The following is a 20,325-nucleotide window of genomic DNA, read 5'->3' on the forward strand; positions in this document are numbered from 1 at the left end:
TATTAAGGATAGAATTTTGAAAGCAGATGAGGGAAAAGAGATTGAAACAATCTTGTTTGTACTTCTTGAACACTTAAATGTTGAATGCATTGTTAGCGAAGATAGAGAGTTACATACAAGATTGTTTCATAGAGCAAATACATCTATCACAGCAAATAGGCAAGATACAGAAGCAGAATTGCTAGAAACTGCAATGTACATCACACAAATAACACACTTACATTCATATTCTGCAAAATTGAACTAAGTATAAATATCACAAACAAAAGTCCATCAACTAATTAATAAAAAACCTGCATATCATAACTTCAGCTCAGCTTTTCACATAGATGACTAGAGACTGTAACACTTAAGTGTAACACTAACTCTATTGGTTTCTGTAGCTTTGAAATAAAAAGTACAGATAGCATGTAAAAGCTGCTTTTAAGAGAAAGGGAAAAATTTACTTTGTGTACAGTTGGTAAAATGGCAAATGCTCACAGTACTCATAGCAATTATGAAGGAAACAAATGGTTCAAGGATAGAAAGAAGGCACAGCTCTAAATTGGCCTACCAAGTGGAAAATCTCATAGTAAATGCAAATACTTGTGCAATCAGTAACAAAATGAGTCAACAAATGAAGATTTTGTGTGAAATATCAAGATCAATGGAAAGAACTCATATAAATCAAAATTAATAAAATCACACACTAAGAATAACAGTGTTACTGGTAAAATACTGAAAAGAGAAGGTGAGCAAAGTACGGTGGTTATCGTTAGCCTTGATTTACTCTATAGAAAGAGAGAGGGGGAGGGAGAGAAAGACAGAAAATAAATAGGAATGCAGACAATGGATTAGATCGTCAATGGAGTATGATAAAGACGGTTAAACTGGATGAGCACAAATGTTTGCTTGGGTGAGCATTTGCATCCCACCAAATTGAACTTCAGCATTATTTTTTAGAAACAATTACAATTTTTTTTTAAATCAGAACCAAAAAACGCAAAAGTAATGAGTGCATATGACTAGATTGTGTATCACACAATGGTCAAAAATCAATAACAACAATAATAAAAACTGGAAAATATTCACATGTTTTGACCTGCAATTTTAGTGGCTTAAAGCCTTAGTGTCTCTAATTAAACTTACATTCTAAGGCAGATCAAAGATTTAAGAACATTTTAAAGAATATTTAATGCTAGCTTTGGATTAGCACACACTCATAATGCGCAGTAGGTTTTCCATCTGAAATGCACATGATTATTCTATAACACCAGAAATAGTTCTTGCAAATTGAGCATATTAGACTGTTATTCTATTCATAACGCATGCACCCCCCAATGACTGATGGATGATACCAAGCATGCTGCTTTCCATTTCTAAACAAGTAATACAGTCTGAAGTAAGATATTTCTGTACTTCTATTTCATACATAAAAAGGTACGGAATCAAACTTGGCAGACTTAATTAACACAGATGTTTCCTTCAGCCTCTGGTGTAACTAGCCTTTCATTATCATCCCCACTTTTGGTATGCAGCCGACGAACATCTGACAAAGAGCGCATGGGAGCAGGGCTCAGAAGGGAAAATCCACTACTTCCACTCCCCATGCGATCTGTAATTTTAGAAATTCCCATTAGATTAAAAAGTTACATAAATATTCCAAACAATAAAGAGATAGATAGATAAAATTACCTTGAGAAGCTGGACTACGCAACAGTTCACGAGCCATTTCTTCTAATACTAATGCTCCCCTAGGTTGCCTAGGTGATGCAATCCTGCTAGGGGATCTCCTTGAAGAAATGTGATCCTGAAAATTAAGAAGAGATTTTTTAAGACTTGCAGATGTATATGTATGAATAGAAAACAAAGAGAGACAATTCCTAAAGTCTCACCTGACTTGTTTCATCATCACTACCAGGGAAGCGAAATGCTTTGAAGTTCGGAGACCTCGGCCAAGATGTAGGAGGTGGCGACCTTATCATATGTTCATGAATTTCTGGCAGAGTAAATGGATCAGGATCTAATTCAGATGGAAAATCCTAGAAAATAAATTTTGTTATATTTGTTAGTGTTTCAGGTCAGGTCCTTGTACTACTTTAATACGATCTCAAAAGTATGTTTCTCACCTGGTTCATAAGATTTATATCATCAGACTCTGATTCCTCTAAGCTGTCAGCTAAACTTTCCCGACTGGCAAGTACTTGCTGTCAAAAAGAAAAAGAAGCATTTTTTCAAAAACAATAATTATATAACATGTGCATATTGAAGAAAAATGTGCAGCAACTGTGTGAGAGCAAAATATTACCTGAAGAAAGGGATTGTCTTGTCTTGATATGCGAAGTGCTTCCATGTCCTGATCTATGTCTCGAGTTCGGCCAGGGGTGAGTGTAAGAGTAGACAGAGCATGGGCTGATGAATTTGACAAAACTCCAATATCTACTCCACTGACCGATAGAGTTGATGGAACCCGTGGTACAACATGTGCTATTGTTATAGGGCCCGATTGCGGACCAGGTCCAAATCCTATTAAAAATGTAAACATAAATGGCTGTCAGACGTTTTTTAAAAAAGAGGGAAGTAAAAAGAAGCAATCAGCACTATTACCTGAGCCATGAAAATTGCTATCCATGTTCTAGTATGTTAAAATACACAAAATTCATGGAGTTATTAGTATGTTGATGTACCAAGTTTCAATGAAACCCAGTTAAATTAAATAAGCATTAGTCACACCCTGTAGGAAACAGAGAGCATGTAGATAAAAGCATTAAATAGGAGCTTAGCAGTAATCAGGATTAGATTTTTGTGCGAAAGAGTTAAAATATCAACCATGAAAATGTTAAGAGGAATAAACAAGATTAGTAAGCTAGATGGTTAAATTCTGAAGAGTTAAGGGTAATAAAGAACCAAATGTGGCAATATTCTAAAATTGTTTACCACAGCAACTGTCCAAAGTCCCAAATTCCTTACAAAAGTCTAGAGACAAAACATATTTTTTAGAAAAGGAAAACAGTAAAAAAGCAACAGTTTAGGCAATTCAGGTTTGTTAGAAAAGTAATTCAAGATACAATTACTTTCACAGTTATTCATCGAGAAAAGGAAATCCAAAAGTAAATGTGGAAAAAGCCAGGATATTAGACATATGTAAAAAAAGGAGTAATAATAAAAATATTACAATAAGAGATAGAGTAAGATTCCATCAACAGGGAAAAAAGCATTCTAATTACCAAAGAAAATGACGTTTTTCTCCGCCTCATAAAGCCTACCTTGGCGTAAACATAGCAGCGTCAATCGTGTCTCCAGGCTCGGCAGAACCAGCACGGTAAATGGGCCGTTTCTTTAGGGAGGAAAATAAAGATTTACGTTTGGTAGTTCAGATTTCAGCAAGCACCAAGCAGTAGAAAACAGTAGTGACTCTAGAAAGCAGAACAAGAAACAAAACACGTACGTATAGTAACATTGCGCATTGTTATCGATATTGCAGTTCAGAAGGGCGGACGGGAGAGAAAGTAGGGTGGCACTGGCAGGGTGACACGAAGAATTTTAGAAAAAGCATTAAAACGTTAAAGTTGCGGGTGTACCAGTTACTTTCGTTCTTTTTCCTTCGATATCCTGTCGCAGTTAACTGGCTAGGTTGCGCTCCACTCTGGTGTGGTGAATGAACCTCATGACCTCATGGTAAGCCCCGATTGTGACGTGTGACGTCAGACGTCGACGTAACGGACATAGTTCGTCGAGTTCGTCGTTTCGGGTCGTCGTCGAGTCGACATCGGCATCGGCTCGGCAAAAGAGGCAAAAGTAGGCAGCAAGCGTCTAAGCGTCAAAAAGAAGTACTCAACTCGCTCGCTGCGCTGGGTGGTCAGAGAAGAACGAGGGACGAGGACTTCTGACTTCTATCACTCTTCATGGTAAGTGTGCAGATATACATTCCGAGTTTCCCGATGATATTTCGGATTAAAGTTGCAGCTCTGGTCTTTTTTTCTTGTGGATGAGAGTACAAACATCGCCACAGTCGTTTTGGACTGCCGCGGCCCGCCGCCGCGCCGCCGCTGCCGCGCTTCTTCCTGTCTGCCTCAAATTTCTTGCCATTACATCCCGTATTTTTTCCAAATGGATTTTTTTTCTAAGCCGTTTTTTTATATTTGTGTTTCTAGTTGTGGTTCACTGCGTGGCTATGAGAGTTTTCGTGGATTCATGTCCGTTTAGGTTGTCTGTCGCCCTACGTCACGTCGAGCGCCCAAGCGTCACTCGTCACTTGAACTTGTTGCGTTGCGTGGCGTTTAGTTGTAGCGTCGATCAACTGGTTCCGTCACACACTATGAACTCCCTCTATTTTAGATACTAGGTCCATCTGGATTTGCGGATCCACTTTGGTTCTGGGGTATGCAACAGGTTTGTTTGTTAGGCACAGTGAGGGGGGGGGGAGGGGGGGCAGCGTCGCGTCGTTTTGAGCTCTGTAAAAAAATGTGTACATTTTAAATTCCTTCTCCGTTAAAAATCTCTAAATTTTGGAGGGGAATGCTAACTTCTGTGTAAACATTTTGTTGCCTTTTAGGAACAATGTGGGTAGAGCTATTCTATATTCCTCCTTTGGGGGGGGGGGGGGGGGGGGGGGGGGGTAGAAAGAGAAGGGAAGAGTGGGCAAGAGCCAGTCATCATGAAGCGAACGATGGCGTTCCTTCCGTGGGAACCAAAGTTAAAAAAAATATGATTTGACCCAAGGCATATGTTAGTTTTTCATTTATTGAGTGTTACCATGTATTGCCTTAAAAATATGTCACCTTTATTTTTGGTCTAATTAGTCATCAACAATTTTCTTTTATTTCTTTGTGTTTCAGATTAAACATGCCGCCAGTGGTGAACACCTACGGAGTTCGTAAAAAGAAGAGCAGAGGTCTTCCAAAGTTTATATTGAGAGAAGCCCCTACCACAGATCTGTTTGAAGCATTAAGAATTGAAAACATAAAGGAACCTAAAGCAATCGCCGATGCCAAAAGAAGAGAGAGGAGGAAACTTAAAACTGTTCAGAAGCCTGCTGTTCCTAAACCTTTGTATCCACTCTGCAATCCATCGAATGCTGATAGCGCTTTTGATAAACTTTTGGATAGCAGCTCTGATTTCTTATCCTCTGCCATCAATAGCTCGCCCAGAAATGTTTCAAGCTCCCCCGATGTATTTTACCAAAAACATGAAGGTCTGTTTATAAGAATTTGACTGAATTGATAGCTTTGTTACTTTCAATGTGATAATTGTACTACTTTGTTACAGCGAGAAGAGACACTGAACATTCTCAAATAAAGCCATCAAAGTTATCATTGAAAGGTAAAGGGAAGTCTTCTGGATGTGGTCCAAAAGGCTTTATTATTAATGCTACTATTTAAGTAAGTGGTGTGAAGCTGCTATCTTATTTAGCGACCATAGTATTAAGTGGGACTTTGTTCTTTGCATTATGAATAGGTTTGAATGGTGTTAATAAGAAGAGGACTGTCAAGAAAAGAATAACAAGAGAAGACAGCCTATTTGCTTTATCATGGGAGACTAGTCTTGAGGCTGTCCCACTTGCCAAAAGACTAAGAGCAAACAGGCAAATTGCGTTTGCTAATAAGGAGAATTACTTAAATGATAGTAGTTCTTCTGGTGAAGATTCGTGTGCCTCATTCCCAGTCAAACCACCATTCAGTACTTGCACTACTTCTGTTTCACCAGAAGTTTCGACTTGTGAGGAGAAGCCTGTGTCTCCTTTGTCACCTATTCTCCCCCTGCATGGTTCTACCAGCACTCCATGCGAGAAACTAAGGGTGGAGTTGTGGCCTTCTCCCATACCCTATAATCAATCGAGCTCTGTAGTAGAGCATCATGCAAATGTATTTAGTAACACAAAGAAACAGGAAGAAAGTAAGGACATGTTCAGCTCGTTTGAGCAAAATGTTGGGGACTCCAAAGTATTCTTAAATGACTGTGCTGAAAGCAATATGCTGCAGTCTTTTGATTTTGACGGCAAGAAATCTTTTATCAATGCATCGGAAGCACCTGTTCACATTGAGACTTGGGAAAATCGGCAATGCTCACTTTCAGCTGATCTGTTTCAATCTGAAACTACAAATCCATCATTTTCACATCCCATTCATGCTGAGGAAAGTTGTCTGATTTTAGAGCCGGTTACTGATGAAGTTGGTCAAGTTGACGAATCTGAGTTCATCTCTACTGACTTCTGTAGTCCTTTAAAGAAGAAAAATGGAGTTCATTCATCTGATGGTAATGCTGCATGTTTAAATGGAGTTCAACTCAATCCACTGAAGTCTTATGAGAACTGTAGTTCCTCTGATGAAAAGTTATTGAGTCTACCTAGAAGCAATGAAGAAAAGCCTCTTAAAGATTGTTATGTTGTTATTGATAGGTGTGACAGAAATGAATGTTTCCCAACAAATTCAAACAATACAAATGAAAGTTGTGATAATTTTGATGATTTAAGTGTGAGACACGAGGGACACAATTCCAAGTGCTTTACTGCTGTAAGCTCTGGTACACCCATTGCCATTAGAGATATGAGCCATCTTCAGCTTGAGAAAGATCTAAGCACTTGCGCAGGATCTTTAAAAGATTGTTATATTGTTTTGGATAGATGTGATGCTAACAATTGTTCTCCCACAAGTTCGAGGGGGATTGAAGAGAGTTCTGTGAATTTTGAGGACTCGTTTGTGACAAGTGATGGATGCAATTTTGCCGCTGCTGATTTTGAGACAAGCCCTGCTACATCTGTAAAAAATATGAGCAAACCTCAGTGTATGGAAAATATTATCTCTTATCTGGATGAATTGAAACTCTCTCCAAAACTTATTGGATGTAATAACTCAGATGTCAATGGACAATTATCCATTGAAGAAAAATCATCTCTTCTTAATATTAATTCAATTTTGTCAGATGGTGAAAGTAGTCCTAAAGATGTTACGCAAACAAGTTCAAAGATGATTAAATCCCCAAGAAATGTAAGTGGCATCATTTTGGATTATGATTGCCAGACTGATGCACAAAGAGAGAGTACATCAAATTGTAGCAGGACTGATGCTCCTGTTGAACAATGTGTACCTGTAGATGATATAGCACTGAAAAAGAAGATGGCCGTGAAAACTTGTGATAACTTTGATAGTGAGGTTCTTCTACCGAGGTGTGATTTACCAGACCAACCACCCGAAAATTCATTTTCCAAACTGAGTATTTCAAGGCCTTCAAACTGTAGATTAAGCATTAACCCTGAAACAATTGTCTTAAAGCCGGGAAAGCAGTGGCGTAGATCACTGTCCATTCTTTCTAAAATCAGGACAAGTGCTGGGGAGCTGTCTGGATGTAATAGAGAATCCCTTTCTTCAGAGGACACAAAATTAAAAGGAAAACTCTGGGAGTCAGCTGTTCATTCAGTAGTCCAGTTGCAGCCGGTCAATGGTAAGAAGAATTCATGTTAATCAATTTGTCAGTGACATCACTTTTTTTCATATCTGGAATTTTTGATGTGCAAGTGATTTTTTCTAGATGTCATTTTTGAAGATATTGAAACAAGTATTATTTCTATCAGAAGTAGCTTGGGTAGGCTTAGTACATCTGCTGGAGTCTGTGAAAACCTGACAGATTCAGTCACCTCTGTCTCATCAAAGAGTGGTGTTAATTTGATGTCAGGTGCTGCTGAGATATTTAAGAGATGTGGTCAAGATGGACCAGTATCCTTCCAAGACTGCTATCTCCCAAGGTGAGTAAGGTTCGCCTTCTGGATAATGTTGTTTCATGTGTGAAAGTTCATATTTCTCTGGATCTCTATTGCAGCATGAAGAAAAATACAAAGAAAATTGGAGAAGGTGTCTATGGTGAAGTTTTCTTTTACTCTGGTAGTTCTCACCGTCTCCCCTCTGTTATCAAAGTAATTCCAATCGAAGGTTCTGTTGATGTCAATGGGGAACCTCAAAAGAAGTTTCATGAAATTCTCTCCGAGGTCTGCATTGCTCAGTAAGGACATTTTTATGTTGTTTCTTTACAACCGATAGTTAATTGTCTTTACTGGTTTTGGGGGTGAAAAGTGAAGGTGGTCGCAAGCAATTTTACTTGGTGGGCCTTAACTGGTTTCTAACAGCTTAATTTTTAACTTTGACTTTAGGGAACTCAGTAACCTTCGAAGAGGCTCAGGAAATGTTACTTCTTCCTTTAATGAGGTGCAAGCAATCCGCTGTGTGCAGGGCTGCTATCCTCAATGGCTTCAAGATTTGTGGCATGAGTATGATGAGACTAAAGGTAGAGATTTATTGTTTATATGTATCCAGTCTCCTATGAAGTAAACTTTTCACTGAAATTTTCCTTTAGGGTCAGAAAATGATTCTCCTGAAATGTTTCAAGAAGATCAGTTATATATAGTTCTAGAACTTCAAAATGGAGGCAAAGATTTGGAGAGCTTTATTTTTAGCTCAGCTGATCAAGGATTGGCTGCATTTAAACAGGTGTGCTTGTATTTTCTGTTTTGTTTTTAAACTTTGCATTGGTTTGTTGTCTCATTGAATGTTCATAATCAGTGTTGTGGAACGAGAGAAAGAGACTGAACTCAACATGTTTGCATTTGTATTATCAGCATTTTCAGTTGGTTCCTGTCCCTCGGCGAGTGAGTTTCTGGCTCATGTTGTCAGTTCATGACTAGACTCTCACTCGTCTAGGGAATTGAGCATATGCTTTGAACCGTTCATCATGCTGAACCATCGGATGTGGAAATTTCAACAGCTTCAATACTCTTGCAAAGATGCTTGTTGCTCTGGATGAGTGATGTTTTAGTGCATGTTCAATTCAATTTCATGACTAGACATACACTCGTCCAGAGAGGCAGGTGCACCATCATGTTTTCCCAGAGCTCTTTACTTTTCAATCACCTTTGCTGAAGTATTGTATGTGAATTTCTGATCATGATATTCAATGCATTTTTGCAGATTGCTGTGTCATTGGCAGTGGCCGAAAAGGCATTGAATTTTGAACATAGGGATCTTCATTGGGGCAATGTACTAATTTCTTGTACTAAGGAGAAGACACTTCATTATGTTTTGAATGGGGAGTCCATTAGCATTCCATCCAAAGGCATTGAGGTGATCCTCTATAATCACATTTTCTTTTTTGCTATGTATTTCATCATTTATAGCATTCAATGTGACCAATTATGAATTGCAGGTATCAATTATTGACTTTACATTGAGTAGAATCAACGATCCGTGCTCAGGTAGACCTGTATATTTTGACTTAGCTGGTGATGATACATTGTTCACTGCACAAGGAGATTATCAGTTTGACATTTATCGATTAATGAAGGAGTATTGTGGGTAGGTTTCATATTTACCATCAACTGCTATAATTCAATGTGATGGAACTTACAGTTTCTTTGTTTTCTTTAGGAACAAGTGGGAAACCTTCACCCCTAAAACAAATGTTGCATGGCTTCATTATCTATTGGACAAGTTGTGTACAATGGCTCGCTACAAGAATAGGTCAACTAAGCTTCATAACAAAGCACTGAATATATTACTAGAAATGAAAGATACTGTATTGATGTTTGAAAATGTTTCTACATTTGTGAATTGTCCATTATTTTCTAAATAACATACTAGTTTCTCTTTTTATGTACCTTGATTTTATATTTTTGATTTGATCAACCTTGTATTCTGTTATTTGTATGTTCTAAACAGCTTGTTGCTTTCAACTAGTCAACAGAAGCACCAGGACTGTTCAAATAAAAACAACAACTTATTTCACTTGTTTATTAACAGACACTTCCAAACAGTTTTAACCATCAAAGCAATCCAAACAAACAAAAAATCACAAGGGTTGAATCGTATCAAGTTTACTATTGGGTAGTGGGCAGCAGGTCCTTACCATAAGTAGCAGATACCCTGAGGCGCAAGTAAGTTTGCAACAACAAAACTGCTATTAAGACACACTTTAAAATAAAACAAATATTAACAGATTGCAGTTGTGATTTATGGTAGTCTATAGTTATGACACTGCAAATATAAGCACACCCTGAATCCAAACCAAAATTTATTATGATGAATATGAACTTCAATTTAAGGCACTTTTAAAACAAGATGAGTTTTCATCCTACACAAAATGGAACTTAAGCAAACAACTACAATAAACTGCACATGCAGTTCAATTACAAACTTTATATAGGCCAATGAAAGAAATGCTCAAAATTAACAAGTACAGAACAAGTACTTTCAAGAGAGTGATTTGGTACAGTTTTTGGCATGAATTACTTTGGGTTAGGTGACTTCAAGCACCTTAAGAGACTAAATAACACATGTTAAATTAGATCACATAAGATATTTTGGCACAATAGCTGAATTTCTCCTGATAACATGAAAAAAACTTTCACAAGGCTCCAATCAACAAGGGATTGTTCTCATCTAAAAAGTGGTCGTAGAATAAAATATTAAAGCTGCCTCTTGTGTAGAGAATCAAACACAGATTTACAAATGAACACTGAAAAGTTCATCACAAAGGAGCTTCCACAAGCCACTCAGTCTTCAACTAGACAATTTAAGGGCGTTATGCAAGACTGTCAAACGAGTATTGTCCTAACCAGAGCATGCAATCACATTACAAAATTTACTTAGCTGTAAATGACAGTACAATACAGCAACAGTTTTCTATTTACAAGAAACTTGATCCAAAACAAACAATTTATCTCAAAAATAACACAATGAGGACAAGCATCCATCATTGGATTCTAATTTCTTCTTATGTATATTAAAACAGTTAACTGGATAACACTTTCAAAATTTGCACAGCTGTTTCAGCATTTTTTTAAAAAATAAATATGTATACTCAAAATCTAAGTACTCGTCTGCTGAAGTCTTCATTGAATTTAGAAAGATAGACAAGTTAAGTACCATGTATCCTGATTACACCATTGGGTAGACCCATAAAGTGAGAAATAGTGGCCAATATGAGAGTCACTTCCTTTCAAAGACATAATTGGCACTAAAATTGAAGAGCAAGTCAAATTAACTTAAAAGTGGATTTCTACTAGCTGTCAAAAGTGTCATTGATGCCAAAATTGATTGGAAAGTTTTCCAAAGCTAGAAACATCAAATATGATGTATGAGAATTTAACACACAATATTGTCATCAGATGTTCTTCTTGTGCAGAATAATTCCAGAAATTTTTGCACAAAAAATAACATACATATATTGATGGGGGGAAAAACATGGAAAGGAACATAAACGTGCAACACAGGACAATTGTTAAAAATTAGCTGGTGAAGGAACCAGAAATAGTATGTACAGAGACAGTTTTGCACATTAAGGCACTGTGATGAAGTTTGGACTGCTAGCTGCACTTGCACTTTCAATATAAATCAAGGAACTGCTATGAAAGAACTGACCCACCACTGCTCTTTACTACTATTATATTTTTAACAAAAAGAGGGAAAGGTCAGAGTGGATTAAAATAAAATAATCACAGCTAACACACTAGTCTCCTCACTAAGCTTTGGCCGCTAGTCGGTGTCATTGTGACATCTCTATTACTTAGAAAAGTTCAAACCAACCAAACACAAACCTAAATAAATAATAACAAAAAAAATTACAATGCAGGAAACCATAGTGAATGAGCTGCACAATGTATCAAAAAGCTGTTGAGGAACTGGCTTAGACTAACCTGATACCACAGCCGGGGCAGCCAAGCTAGACTCTCCATCAAACTGACACAATAAATATAGCAATAAATAAAAACAACTGAATGCAAATCAAACTGAGCACGGCTTGTGGAGGAGCATTTTTGGTCACACTGCACAGATCATTCAACATTGATATGATTAAGTACCTTCTTGACACAAAACCCTAACAGGGGTCCTTAAATGTACAGAACACCGCTTACAATACAGCACGTGTTAACTCCTAAAACAAACAATTACAGAAATATATACTTCAATAACATAATGAAGATACCACTACAATCATGTAACATTGCACATGTTCAATGAACTTCAAAAGCTAACAAAGTATGTTTAAGTTTTTCACCAAAACTGAAAGACCCACACTAAGAAGAAAACAACAACCATTTGTTTTGTGTTCTCATGTGTGAAGGGAAATGTAACAAGACTAAGAGATCAGCTAATGTTGACTTAAGCTTACGCAATCAAGCATAACAGTATGAATATATTGCATAGAATAGTACCAAACAAAAAGTACTCAAAACAATGCACTACTAAATTATGACTAACACGTGCATCCTTCCAAGACAGTTAAATTGCCAGGTCATGTTAAGTTAATGCACACAAACACATAATATGAATATTTTCACACAAGAATATACATGAAAGTAAGACTTTGCACTTTCAAATTAAGATACCTACAACTGTTCTTGGGGTAATATAGATGCCGTTAACAGTTTCAAGAAGTTAATTTTGGCAACTGATTTTTCAGTACATGGGACAATCAATAATGAATGGCAGTCAGCTCATGCCTCGAGCAAGGCACAGTAGGATACTCTATGTATCTGACACCATAGTTCATCGCCTTCTAATGAAAATTAGATGGAAGGAAGACAACAGAGTACAGCAGCACCTTCTTTTGCCACTTTTCTAAGACAACTGTTGTACTGATGTTTCCATAAAGAAGTGTGTTTAAAGTTGAAGCCATGGCTCTAGAATTTTTAAGTACTTACCCCCACATTCCCAATACAATACCATTTGTAGCTGACTCACGGTTACTATTCAAGGGAAAAAGTGGGCGTATATACATGATACACATGATCTCCATATGACACAGTAAGAAAGGGACTGTCTGAAAGCAGCAACTGATTTCTTCAAATTATCTATGCCATCAAGATTGGAATGCATACCTTTTTGACAATGATTCATTACATTCATAAAACCACGGAATCTTATGTGATCTATGAGATACTATAATCCTTTTCTTTCCTTCAAAAATTCTCTCTGAACTCACAACAGCACCCTCTTACAACAATAGATGGAGTTTATAATTTTCCACAAGCTTATCCATGCTATTCTATGCCATTAATAGGTAACTCTACAACAAACATTACAGGAAAAAAAAATAACAAAGAAACCCAAACCCATAAATCTATCTCAGAAATCATACAAGTAAAAAGCCACATTAATGCGTCACAATTAAAACTGTACATTCAACCAGGTTGAGGATAGACTATTTTGAAGGAAATGGAAATTGGATCTCCATCATTACAGAAAACCTAGCAATTCAACTTTGGCAAATTTAGTAACAAAAAATTAGCACAAAATATGGGATTGATAAAAAGGAGACAGGTATGTTTTAAAATTATTGATCTGAAAAGCAACACACAACAATACCTTTAAAAGCCAACAATTTTGCCTGTCTACATAACTTGATGCACAGGTACCTATTTGAAAGTGGTAACAAAATAAATCAACAGTTCACAATCTATATGAGGTGGATGCAGGGAGGGATTTCAAGAGATTTCTATAAATTAAGTACAAGATAAAACCAAAGACACCTTCAATTTACTCCACATCCTGATGAAGAAAATCACGATGGATCCCATTTCCATTTTCAGAAGATTATCAAAAGTATACAAGCAGTCAATATGTTTCATAACACTGATAAAATTGTTCTTTTGGTTTGATAATTTGTAAATTTAACATAGCGATAAACATTTTGATAAAGGCAACAAATCTTAATGTGATTTTTATAAGAAATATAAACTTTGGATAGACTTTACATCCCCTTATGTCTACATATACCTATGTATGTTACAACTATGCGGTGCTCAAGGAAAACAAACAAAACAAAGACAAGAATTCGTTGGTCCATGGAAACCACATCATCATAGGAAAATAGGAAATTGACAATATACATCTTATGATACTTGACAAGAATTTTTAACGCACATTTTTCTTTTAAACATAAACTTGATTTATAAAATAGGCACTGAACATTTTGACTCAAGATGACTCTACACTCATAACAAGCAATATCCAATCAACCTCCAACAGTGAAATAGACTATGGAGGTACATTGTCAAAACTCCTCGCTTGGATGGCACAGAACAGATCAGTTTTAAATGGCATAAAAACTAGATAATCAATGAAACTTAGAATCTGTTACGAGCAACATCTATAAACTTTAAAGATAAACATGAAAAGGCACATTTGGTGAAGTTGATTAACATCATTTTGTGATAAACAATTGAGCTCGTGGCATCAAATTCTCATTTTCAAGTAAAATTCAAAAATTTAATAAAGACCAAAACTTTATAGGAACTGGAAATATTGATATCACAAATAGGCATGCTACATAGTGTAAAATAATTTTCAAATTGGTTCTGACACAATTTTTTTTTATGTCTTGTAGGCATTAAATGCTACAAGTTATTATCTCAAAGGCACTGAGGTCAGACTTCAATTAATAAAATAGTACATGGCACATTTGTAAACAAAAGAAAAGAAAAAAAAATCATTACATGGGAAACATTTTTGGTGAAGCACAACTTGGGTACAAGAGGAATCTGCCCTTATTAGAAACACTCAAGAAAAATTGATTAAAGTTTTGAAGTCAATGGTATTTTTGGTCTAGTTTCCTGAAAAAATTATACATCATTCATCCTATATGTACTTAACTGACTATATTGGGAGACAGATATCAATTGAACTTTGGGTTTAGTTATATTTGTACCATAAAAAATGATGCAATAGCACCACTTGACTCATTTAACCATTCAAATTTACTTATTACATATTTTATAAAAGTGAAAGATTTACCAAACTTTGGTAGCAAACATTTTAGAAGGCAACCAGAAATAAACGCAGACAGAATATTTGGAAGATAAGCAGGAAGGTACAAGATAATAGTTTCAGAAGACATAGGAAGATATGTTGAGACCCATAACCAGTAGACAGAGTAAGGAAGGAGTTACCACTTTAAAGCTTGACTAGGGAAAGGGTTGCAGAGTTATACTGCAAAGACATTCTTTTCAGTCATTAGCAGACCATGTTCACGAGATAAAAAGAAAAATCTCAGACAAGTGGGAGTCTATAAAAGGAGAACAACAATGCAACCATTGCCATTACCTATCTCAGACCACATTCAAAAAGATGCAGAAATTTTGCATAAAGGAAGAGTAGGCACATTTTGTAACTCAGTCTCAACATTCTACATGGAAAATCCAACACCACAAAGGATGAACTTTAACAGAAACAATCATTTCTTAACAAGGTAACTAGGCACTGGAGAGGTTTCGACTAGTTCAGTACGGCTGCAGTTTCAAAAGTCAGCCCAACAATATGGACACTTTGGTGATGTTACAGATTTGCACTGCTACTCAAAGCAATGGAAATAAACTGTTAGAATACACAATACCTAAATTAACAACAAAAGAAGGAAATGAAAACATTAAACAACAAACTTCAAATAAATCTTGATTGAATCATAGCACACTTTTCGAACGTAGATATAGATATATAATATATATATATGTATATATATATTGACATTTAAACATAATTCTCTTGTACATTTTACTCCTTGCATACGTATTATTTAATTTAAAACTCACATTCCAGCTGTCAAACATTTCTGAAAGCCAGTCTACACCAAGAGGTGGTTTGCCTCTCACTAGAGCATGAAGGCAAAAATTAGAATTTTAAAAATAGACAAAAAGACTGCAGGGCAGGAAAAAAAAAAGATTAGTCTCTTAATTATTGTCTACACCTGCAGCATAATTCATAATTTCACAATTAAGTAAAGATGAACAATGGAATTCGAAGTTGACACTGACAATACAGGACTCGATAAAAAACAAAACCGAATGCCTTAGACGGACTTTTGGTATCTGGAAGCTGACTTCATATGCTAACGTACAAGAGGTCAATATTGAATGAAATTCAAGCATAAAACAGAAACCTTGAAAAAAAAGAACTGATTTAGTTTTTATCTGTTATTAAAACGTTATCAGAGATAAAACAACATCAAAATAATTTATATCACTCATTGGCTATGTACCGCATTGGCAATACATAATTCCAAAGGACACTAATAATTGGTACAAAAAAGAGGATTAGCTTAACTATCTATAGCAAGCTAGGTACAAAAATTTTACCCCCAAGAAAAAAAAGGGAAGGGAAGGGAAGGGAAGGGAGGCACACTTGACAATTTGTATAGAGTATGTCTAATCTGCTAGACACTATCTGATGATGTAACTGGATTTGTTGAAGTTGTCGTCACAGAGCTGGAGGCAGTTGTACTGTTAGCCAAAGTAGTAACAGTTGATGTTGTTGTGGCACCAACAGATGTCGATGAAACATTTGTAGCAGCTGCAGCTGCTGTTTGGTCAGCTTTCTTCCGTCCTTCTCGTTTGTTCCCACCTGAATTTGAGCCACCGCTTGATCCACTTCCGTCAACAGGCGTTGGATGACGGTAAGATACATGTTTGCGTAAGGCATCTTTAGAGCGAGACACATGGCTACAAATGGAACAAGCATACTGAACATTTTGGTGAGTTTCCATGTGAACTCTAAGATTGTACTGGTTGCTCAGCTGTTTACCACAAACAAAGCATGTAGCATACAACTTTGTGTGACCTGTGGATGAACTTCCACTGGAAGACGCATTGTTAGACTTACTGCTCGGACTGTTATTGCTAGTGCTATTGTTACTCCCCACAGCTTGGGAAAGATCCAGACCTTGGGTTGGAGACAAATCTATTTTGTCCTCTACCGTCATGCTTTCAGTAAACAGCCTTGAGGGTGAAGACTCCAATCCTGTCATACAAAAATGATTACCATTACATGAACCTTATCAAGTCAATAAAAAAGGCAATGAGGAAAGCAGTATTGGTCTCACCTTTCCGATCATCCATGTCCTTGTCTAGAGCATGCTTGCCATTACCAGAGCCAATTTTCAAAGAATCTCCTGCCGGAGCTGTGCCTACAAGCTCTTGTTCAGTCTTAACTCGCAAAAATCCATCAGCTGCCAAATGTAAACCAGCTATAGGACTACCTGATGACTTCTGACCCACAGCTGAAAAGACTTGATCATCTAAAAAATTTCTTGATCCCCCCAAATTTAAAGACTTTTTAGATCCAATCTTTTGATTATATAGATCAGACATTTTCTCATTCAAGTTTGAAAATTGACTAGCATTTAGCTTTGAATCAAGAGTAGCAAGATTTTCTGCTACCTCCTGAGAGATAGTACCATTGGTATACAGGGTTGGGTCTAAGGCTTGCGACCAGGGACGCTTGCCATATAGTGCATAGTCCAATGCACTTTCTTTGGATTTTTTGTCAGCAGCCTGCTCAAGAGGTGGACTAGTAACGTGTGTGGGAGACGATGGAAGCTTTCTTTTGGCAGCAGTAGGGCTTTTCTGGTCTCTTTTGTTAGAAACTGATGGAGGGGCCAAACTATCCATTCCAGCATTTCCAGCCTGAGGCAAAAGAGTAAACCTTCAATAGAAATCCTATAACAAAAATAAGTCAGCATACCCACGGAAAATACACTTACCTCTGAACCAACTTCAGAAAGCCCCCGAATGTGAAGAACATCTGCCATTGTTAGTAATCCTGATAACTGATGTTGATAGATGTTTACTTCACCACTGTACATGAAAGTGACAAGAGCAACCAGGTCAGCAAAATTCATGCCAGGAAGTACAATTACAGGGTGTTGAAGTGGCTGCAGCTCCTACAGTTACAAAAAACAAAACAAAAAAAGATTGCATTTTTAATCAACTTATTAAAATTAAGAATGAGGAAAATGACATTTAAGAGTATTGAAACACCCACTTTAAAAAGTTCCTTGAAGTAAAGACTGCATGCTGATAAAATCACTTTGTGTGCTCGGAGGTTCCGTCCCTGGGCAGACAGTGTTACATCTGTCAAATGATGATTGCCGTCTAACAACTGAGGAAGTGTGGCCATAAGACTGCTCTGGTAACTGTGCCATCGCAGGCAAAACTGTTGTTGGTCAGTACCCATACTGTTAACTGTAAAATAAAATAAGATTTAAAAAAAAATGTATTTACTATAAATGAACTAATTTAATTTTAGAATACACAGACAACAATAGAGTTCTTGAAGAATGCCATTCAACATTTATATGTTCAGGAAAATAAACCAAAAACTGTACTAAAAGTGTGTGAGGGTGGAGAGAGGGGGGGGGGGAATTTGTATAAACAAGCAGAAGCCAACTAACATACAAATTTTTAACTTTTTAAAATCAGAAACTGAATGTGGAATCTATCAAAAGGCACAAAACCTGGAATAATTTAATCATACACACATAAACACAACAACATTAAAAATATGGACGACAATGATTCATTTTTGAATGGGAAGTATTCAGGATAACCTATTCATACACTCAATCATGTGAACTTGTGATGCATCTTACACTGTTATATACACTTCTCATCACCAGATTTGCAGCGGTGATAGACTACATTTTTTGTGACTTAACAATCACATCGTGTTTTCATTTCATCTAATCGCATATTGTCCCCAGTCCCTATCATCACTTACACCCACGCGATCTCAGCACGCAGATTTGGATCAAAAATGGTGCAAGGGACGGGAGCTTCTTCTGCTGCCTAGAGTCGATCTAGGCCTATGGAAAAATGCTCGGGAGTCAAGAACGGAATCAAAACAATATCAACGAAGCACAGAGGACTGGACATCGGTATCTCAAATCGAGACATTCGAAAACTCTACCTAATTTTGGAGATGTGCCCCTAAGCAAGACCTGACGACGCGGCCATTTCATCCAGTCATTCTATTTTGGTCTGACGGGACGGCAGGTCTACACACGGCTGGACGGGCCCTGCTGGAAGCACCAGGCCTTACGACCGTCCAAGAAGGTCTCACGAGTGACCGAAATTTCAAAATAAATTGAGCTCCTAGGCCCTTAAGACTAACTCAAAAGCGAGTAAACACACGCCACAATCATCTTCGAACCATGATAATTAGTAAATGTTTTGGTAAATAAGTTTACTTGCCTTAAGAGCGTGGCCCAGGAAAGCAGAAGGAACGGGCAGGACCCACTTCAGGGCCTCTTACAGCTTACAGCAAGCACAAAACGCGATAGCAGACGATTCCAAACAACAGACGACAGACGAGGTCAGAAGCTGGTCATTGTGAAAGACAGTCACGCAATGAATGTACGGAATCTCACTTAATCAGCGAATTAGTGTGGCTTTTTGATTTGTGAAAGTAGAAAAACAACACCATAACTCCTCAGAAATATAAAAGCCACTTTCACGCTGTGAAAAGGCGATAGGGGAATATTTAGCTGTTTGCGTGACTGTAGAAGTCATTTATTTAATACTGCACGCTACTCCTCTTGAGGGGATTTTTGGAAATTTTCCATTCAATCTAAGAGAAAAATTTTCGTGATCTTAATTTGAGCATTAACGATTGCCATCATGACGTTATTGGTTGTATGGGTGAAAGCTAGGATGAGGAATTTCTTGCAACTTTGCACAACCAGAACGCACCCCGATCGTTTTTAGCGGGACGATGCAAGTGTTGTAAAAGTTGCCGCACGTCCACCGAATGGTGACCTTTGCGTTAATTTTAGGCTTTGACGGGATTTGTCGTTCAAGATCATGGAAGCTTTCTTCGCTCAATATTCCCAATCACTAGAGGAGGGGACGTCCAAGCTATTGACACTATTGAACGAAATAGCATCCGTACGAGGTGGGTAGCGGTGAACCTATAGCATCCACAAGTTTGGGAGAAGCGACGACAACCATGTGGTGAGATCGTCTGGTTTAAACATGAGCATCCCTACTCGATTCTGAATACAAGTTAATTAATTTGATGTTAGCGACAGATCTGTGAAAAAATTTGTGTCTTTTATTTTCCTAGAGCAATGCAGTAATCTGCAGTTGTCGATAGCTACTCTTGACGATCCAGAATCTAAACTTAGTGTGTTGGAAGCAGAAGCTGCAGCGAAAGAAATCGAGAATCACATCTCAACCTCTATGACATCACTTGAGCCTACTCTACTTGAAAACTGTTTGGTTTTGGAAGAATCTGCAATGAAAGAAGACCATACTGAAAACGGGACAGACCAGGTCCAGAAATCTGTTGAGTGCAATGAGCCATGCACCAATGCAGATGATTGTAATGATTCAACCATGATAGGAGGAGTCGATCCTTTAGAAGTGAACAAATTTTCTTAAGATAATTTTTAAAATTCAAAGATCTGAATAATAGATAGCTGTGAAATTTAACAACTCAGAAGAGAAAGTTTTAATTTGTCTGGGTTACGAGCAGCATTTTGTCCACACATCAACATATTTTAATAAAATGATAAAAATTCAAGAGCATT

General features: G+C 37.2%; 5 protein-coding genes across 8 annotated transcripts in view; 3 read left to right on the forward strand and 2 right to left on the reverse strand.

The window, feature by feature from the left end:
* Positions 1–676, forward strand: part of LOC127749710 (uncharacterized) — a 12,014-nt gene extending 11,338 nt beyond the window's left edge. Inside the window, exons 21-23 of the mRNA XM_052269049.1 lie at positions 8–195; positions 384–397; positions 483–676. Coding sequence (XP_052125009.1) covers positions 8–195; positions 384–397; positions 483–676 — 396 coding nt within the window. The remainder of the gene's footprint in view (positions 1–7; positions 196–383; positions 398–482) is intronic.
* Positions 7–3,438, reverse strand: LOC113207827 (uncharacterized). Of its 2 annotated transcripts, XM_026424546.2 has the most exons (7): positions 3,246–3,437; positions 2,587–2,713; positions 2,288–2,505; positions 2,109–2,186; positions 1,875–2,021; positions 1,675–1,789; positions 7–1,594 (listed from the first exon to the last, which is right to left on the reverse strand). In XM_026424546.2, the coding sequence occupies exons 2-7, from the start codon at positions 2,609–2,611 to the stop codon at positions 1,443–1,445; spliced, it is 735 nt and encodes a 244-aa protein (XP_026280331.1). In that variant the 5' UTR covers positions 2,612–2,713; positions 3,246–3,437; the 3' UTR covers positions 7–1,442. The 2 variants fall into 2 exon arrangements, with proteins under 2 accessions (XP_026280331.1, XP_026280333.1); XM_026424548.2 differs by lacking the exon at positions 2,587–2,713 and having other exon boundaries at positions 3,246–3,438.
* A 264-nt stretch (positions 3,439–3,702) lies between these two features.
* On the forward strand, positions 3,703–9,744 carry LOC113207823 (uncharacterized). Of its 2 annotated transcripts, none has more exons than XM_026424537.2 (11): positions 3,703–3,887; positions 4,818–5,173; positions 5,248–5,301; positions 5,437–7,419; positions 7,507–7,720; positions 7,795–7,974; positions 8,123–8,256; positions 8,326–8,459; positions 8,937–9,089; positions 9,172–9,320; positions 9,393–9,744. In XM_026424537.2, the coding sequence occupies exons 2-11, from the start codon at positions 4,825–4,827 to the stop codon at positions 9,595–9,597; spliced, it is 3,555 nt and encodes a 1,184-aa protein (XP_026280322.1). In that variant the 5' UTR covers positions 3,703–3,887; positions 4,818–4,824; the 3' UTR covers positions 9,598–9,744. The 2 variants fall into 2 exon arrangements, with proteins under 2 accessions (XP_026280322.1, XP_026280323.1); XM_026424538.2 differs by lacking the exon at positions 3,703–3,887 and adding an exon at positions 4,005–4,371.
* Positions 9,742–19,101, reverse strand: LOC113207826 (broad-complex core protein isoforms 1/2/3/4/5). 2 transcript variants are annotated; one of them, XM_026424545.2, is made up of 5 exons: positions 18,989–19,101; positions 17,781–17,980; positions 17,500–17,679; positions 16,840–17,422; positions 9,742–16,757 (listed from the first exon to the last, which is right to left on the reverse strand). In XM_026424545.2, the coding sequence occupies exons 2-5, from the start codon at positions 17,970–17,972 to the stop codon at positions 16,174–16,176; spliced, it is 1,539 nt and encodes a 512-aa protein (XP_026280330.1). In that variant the 5' UTR covers positions 17,973–17,980; positions 18,989–19,101; the 3' UTR covers positions 9,742–16,173. The 2 variants fall into 2 exon arrangements, with proteins under 2 accessions (XP_026280330.1, XP_026280328.1); XM_026424543.2 differs by lacking the exon at positions 18,989–19,101 and adding an exon at positions 18,705–18,892.
* On the forward strand, positions 19,067–20,318 carry LOC113207822 (uncharacterized). The gene is made up of 2 exons (XM_026424536.2): positions 19,067–19,688; positions 19,860–20,318. The coding sequence occupies exons 1-2, from the start codon at positions 19,598–19,600 to the stop codon at positions 20,174–20,176; spliced, it is 408 nt and encodes a 135-aa protein (XP_026280321.1). The 5' UTR covers positions 19,067–19,597; the 3' UTR covers positions 20,177–20,318.
* The last annotated feature ends 7 nt before the right edge of the window (positions 20,319–20,325 follow it).

Source organism: Frankliniella occidentalis, unplaced genomic scaffold (genome assembly GCF_000697945.3).
Source record: "Frankliniella occidentalis isolate FOCC.00 unplaced genomic scaffold, Focc_3.1 Scaffold81, whole genome shotgun sequence".
Lineage (NCBI taxonomy): Eukaryota > Metazoa > Arthropoda > Insecta > Thysanoptera > Thripidae > Frankliniella > Frankliniella occidentalis.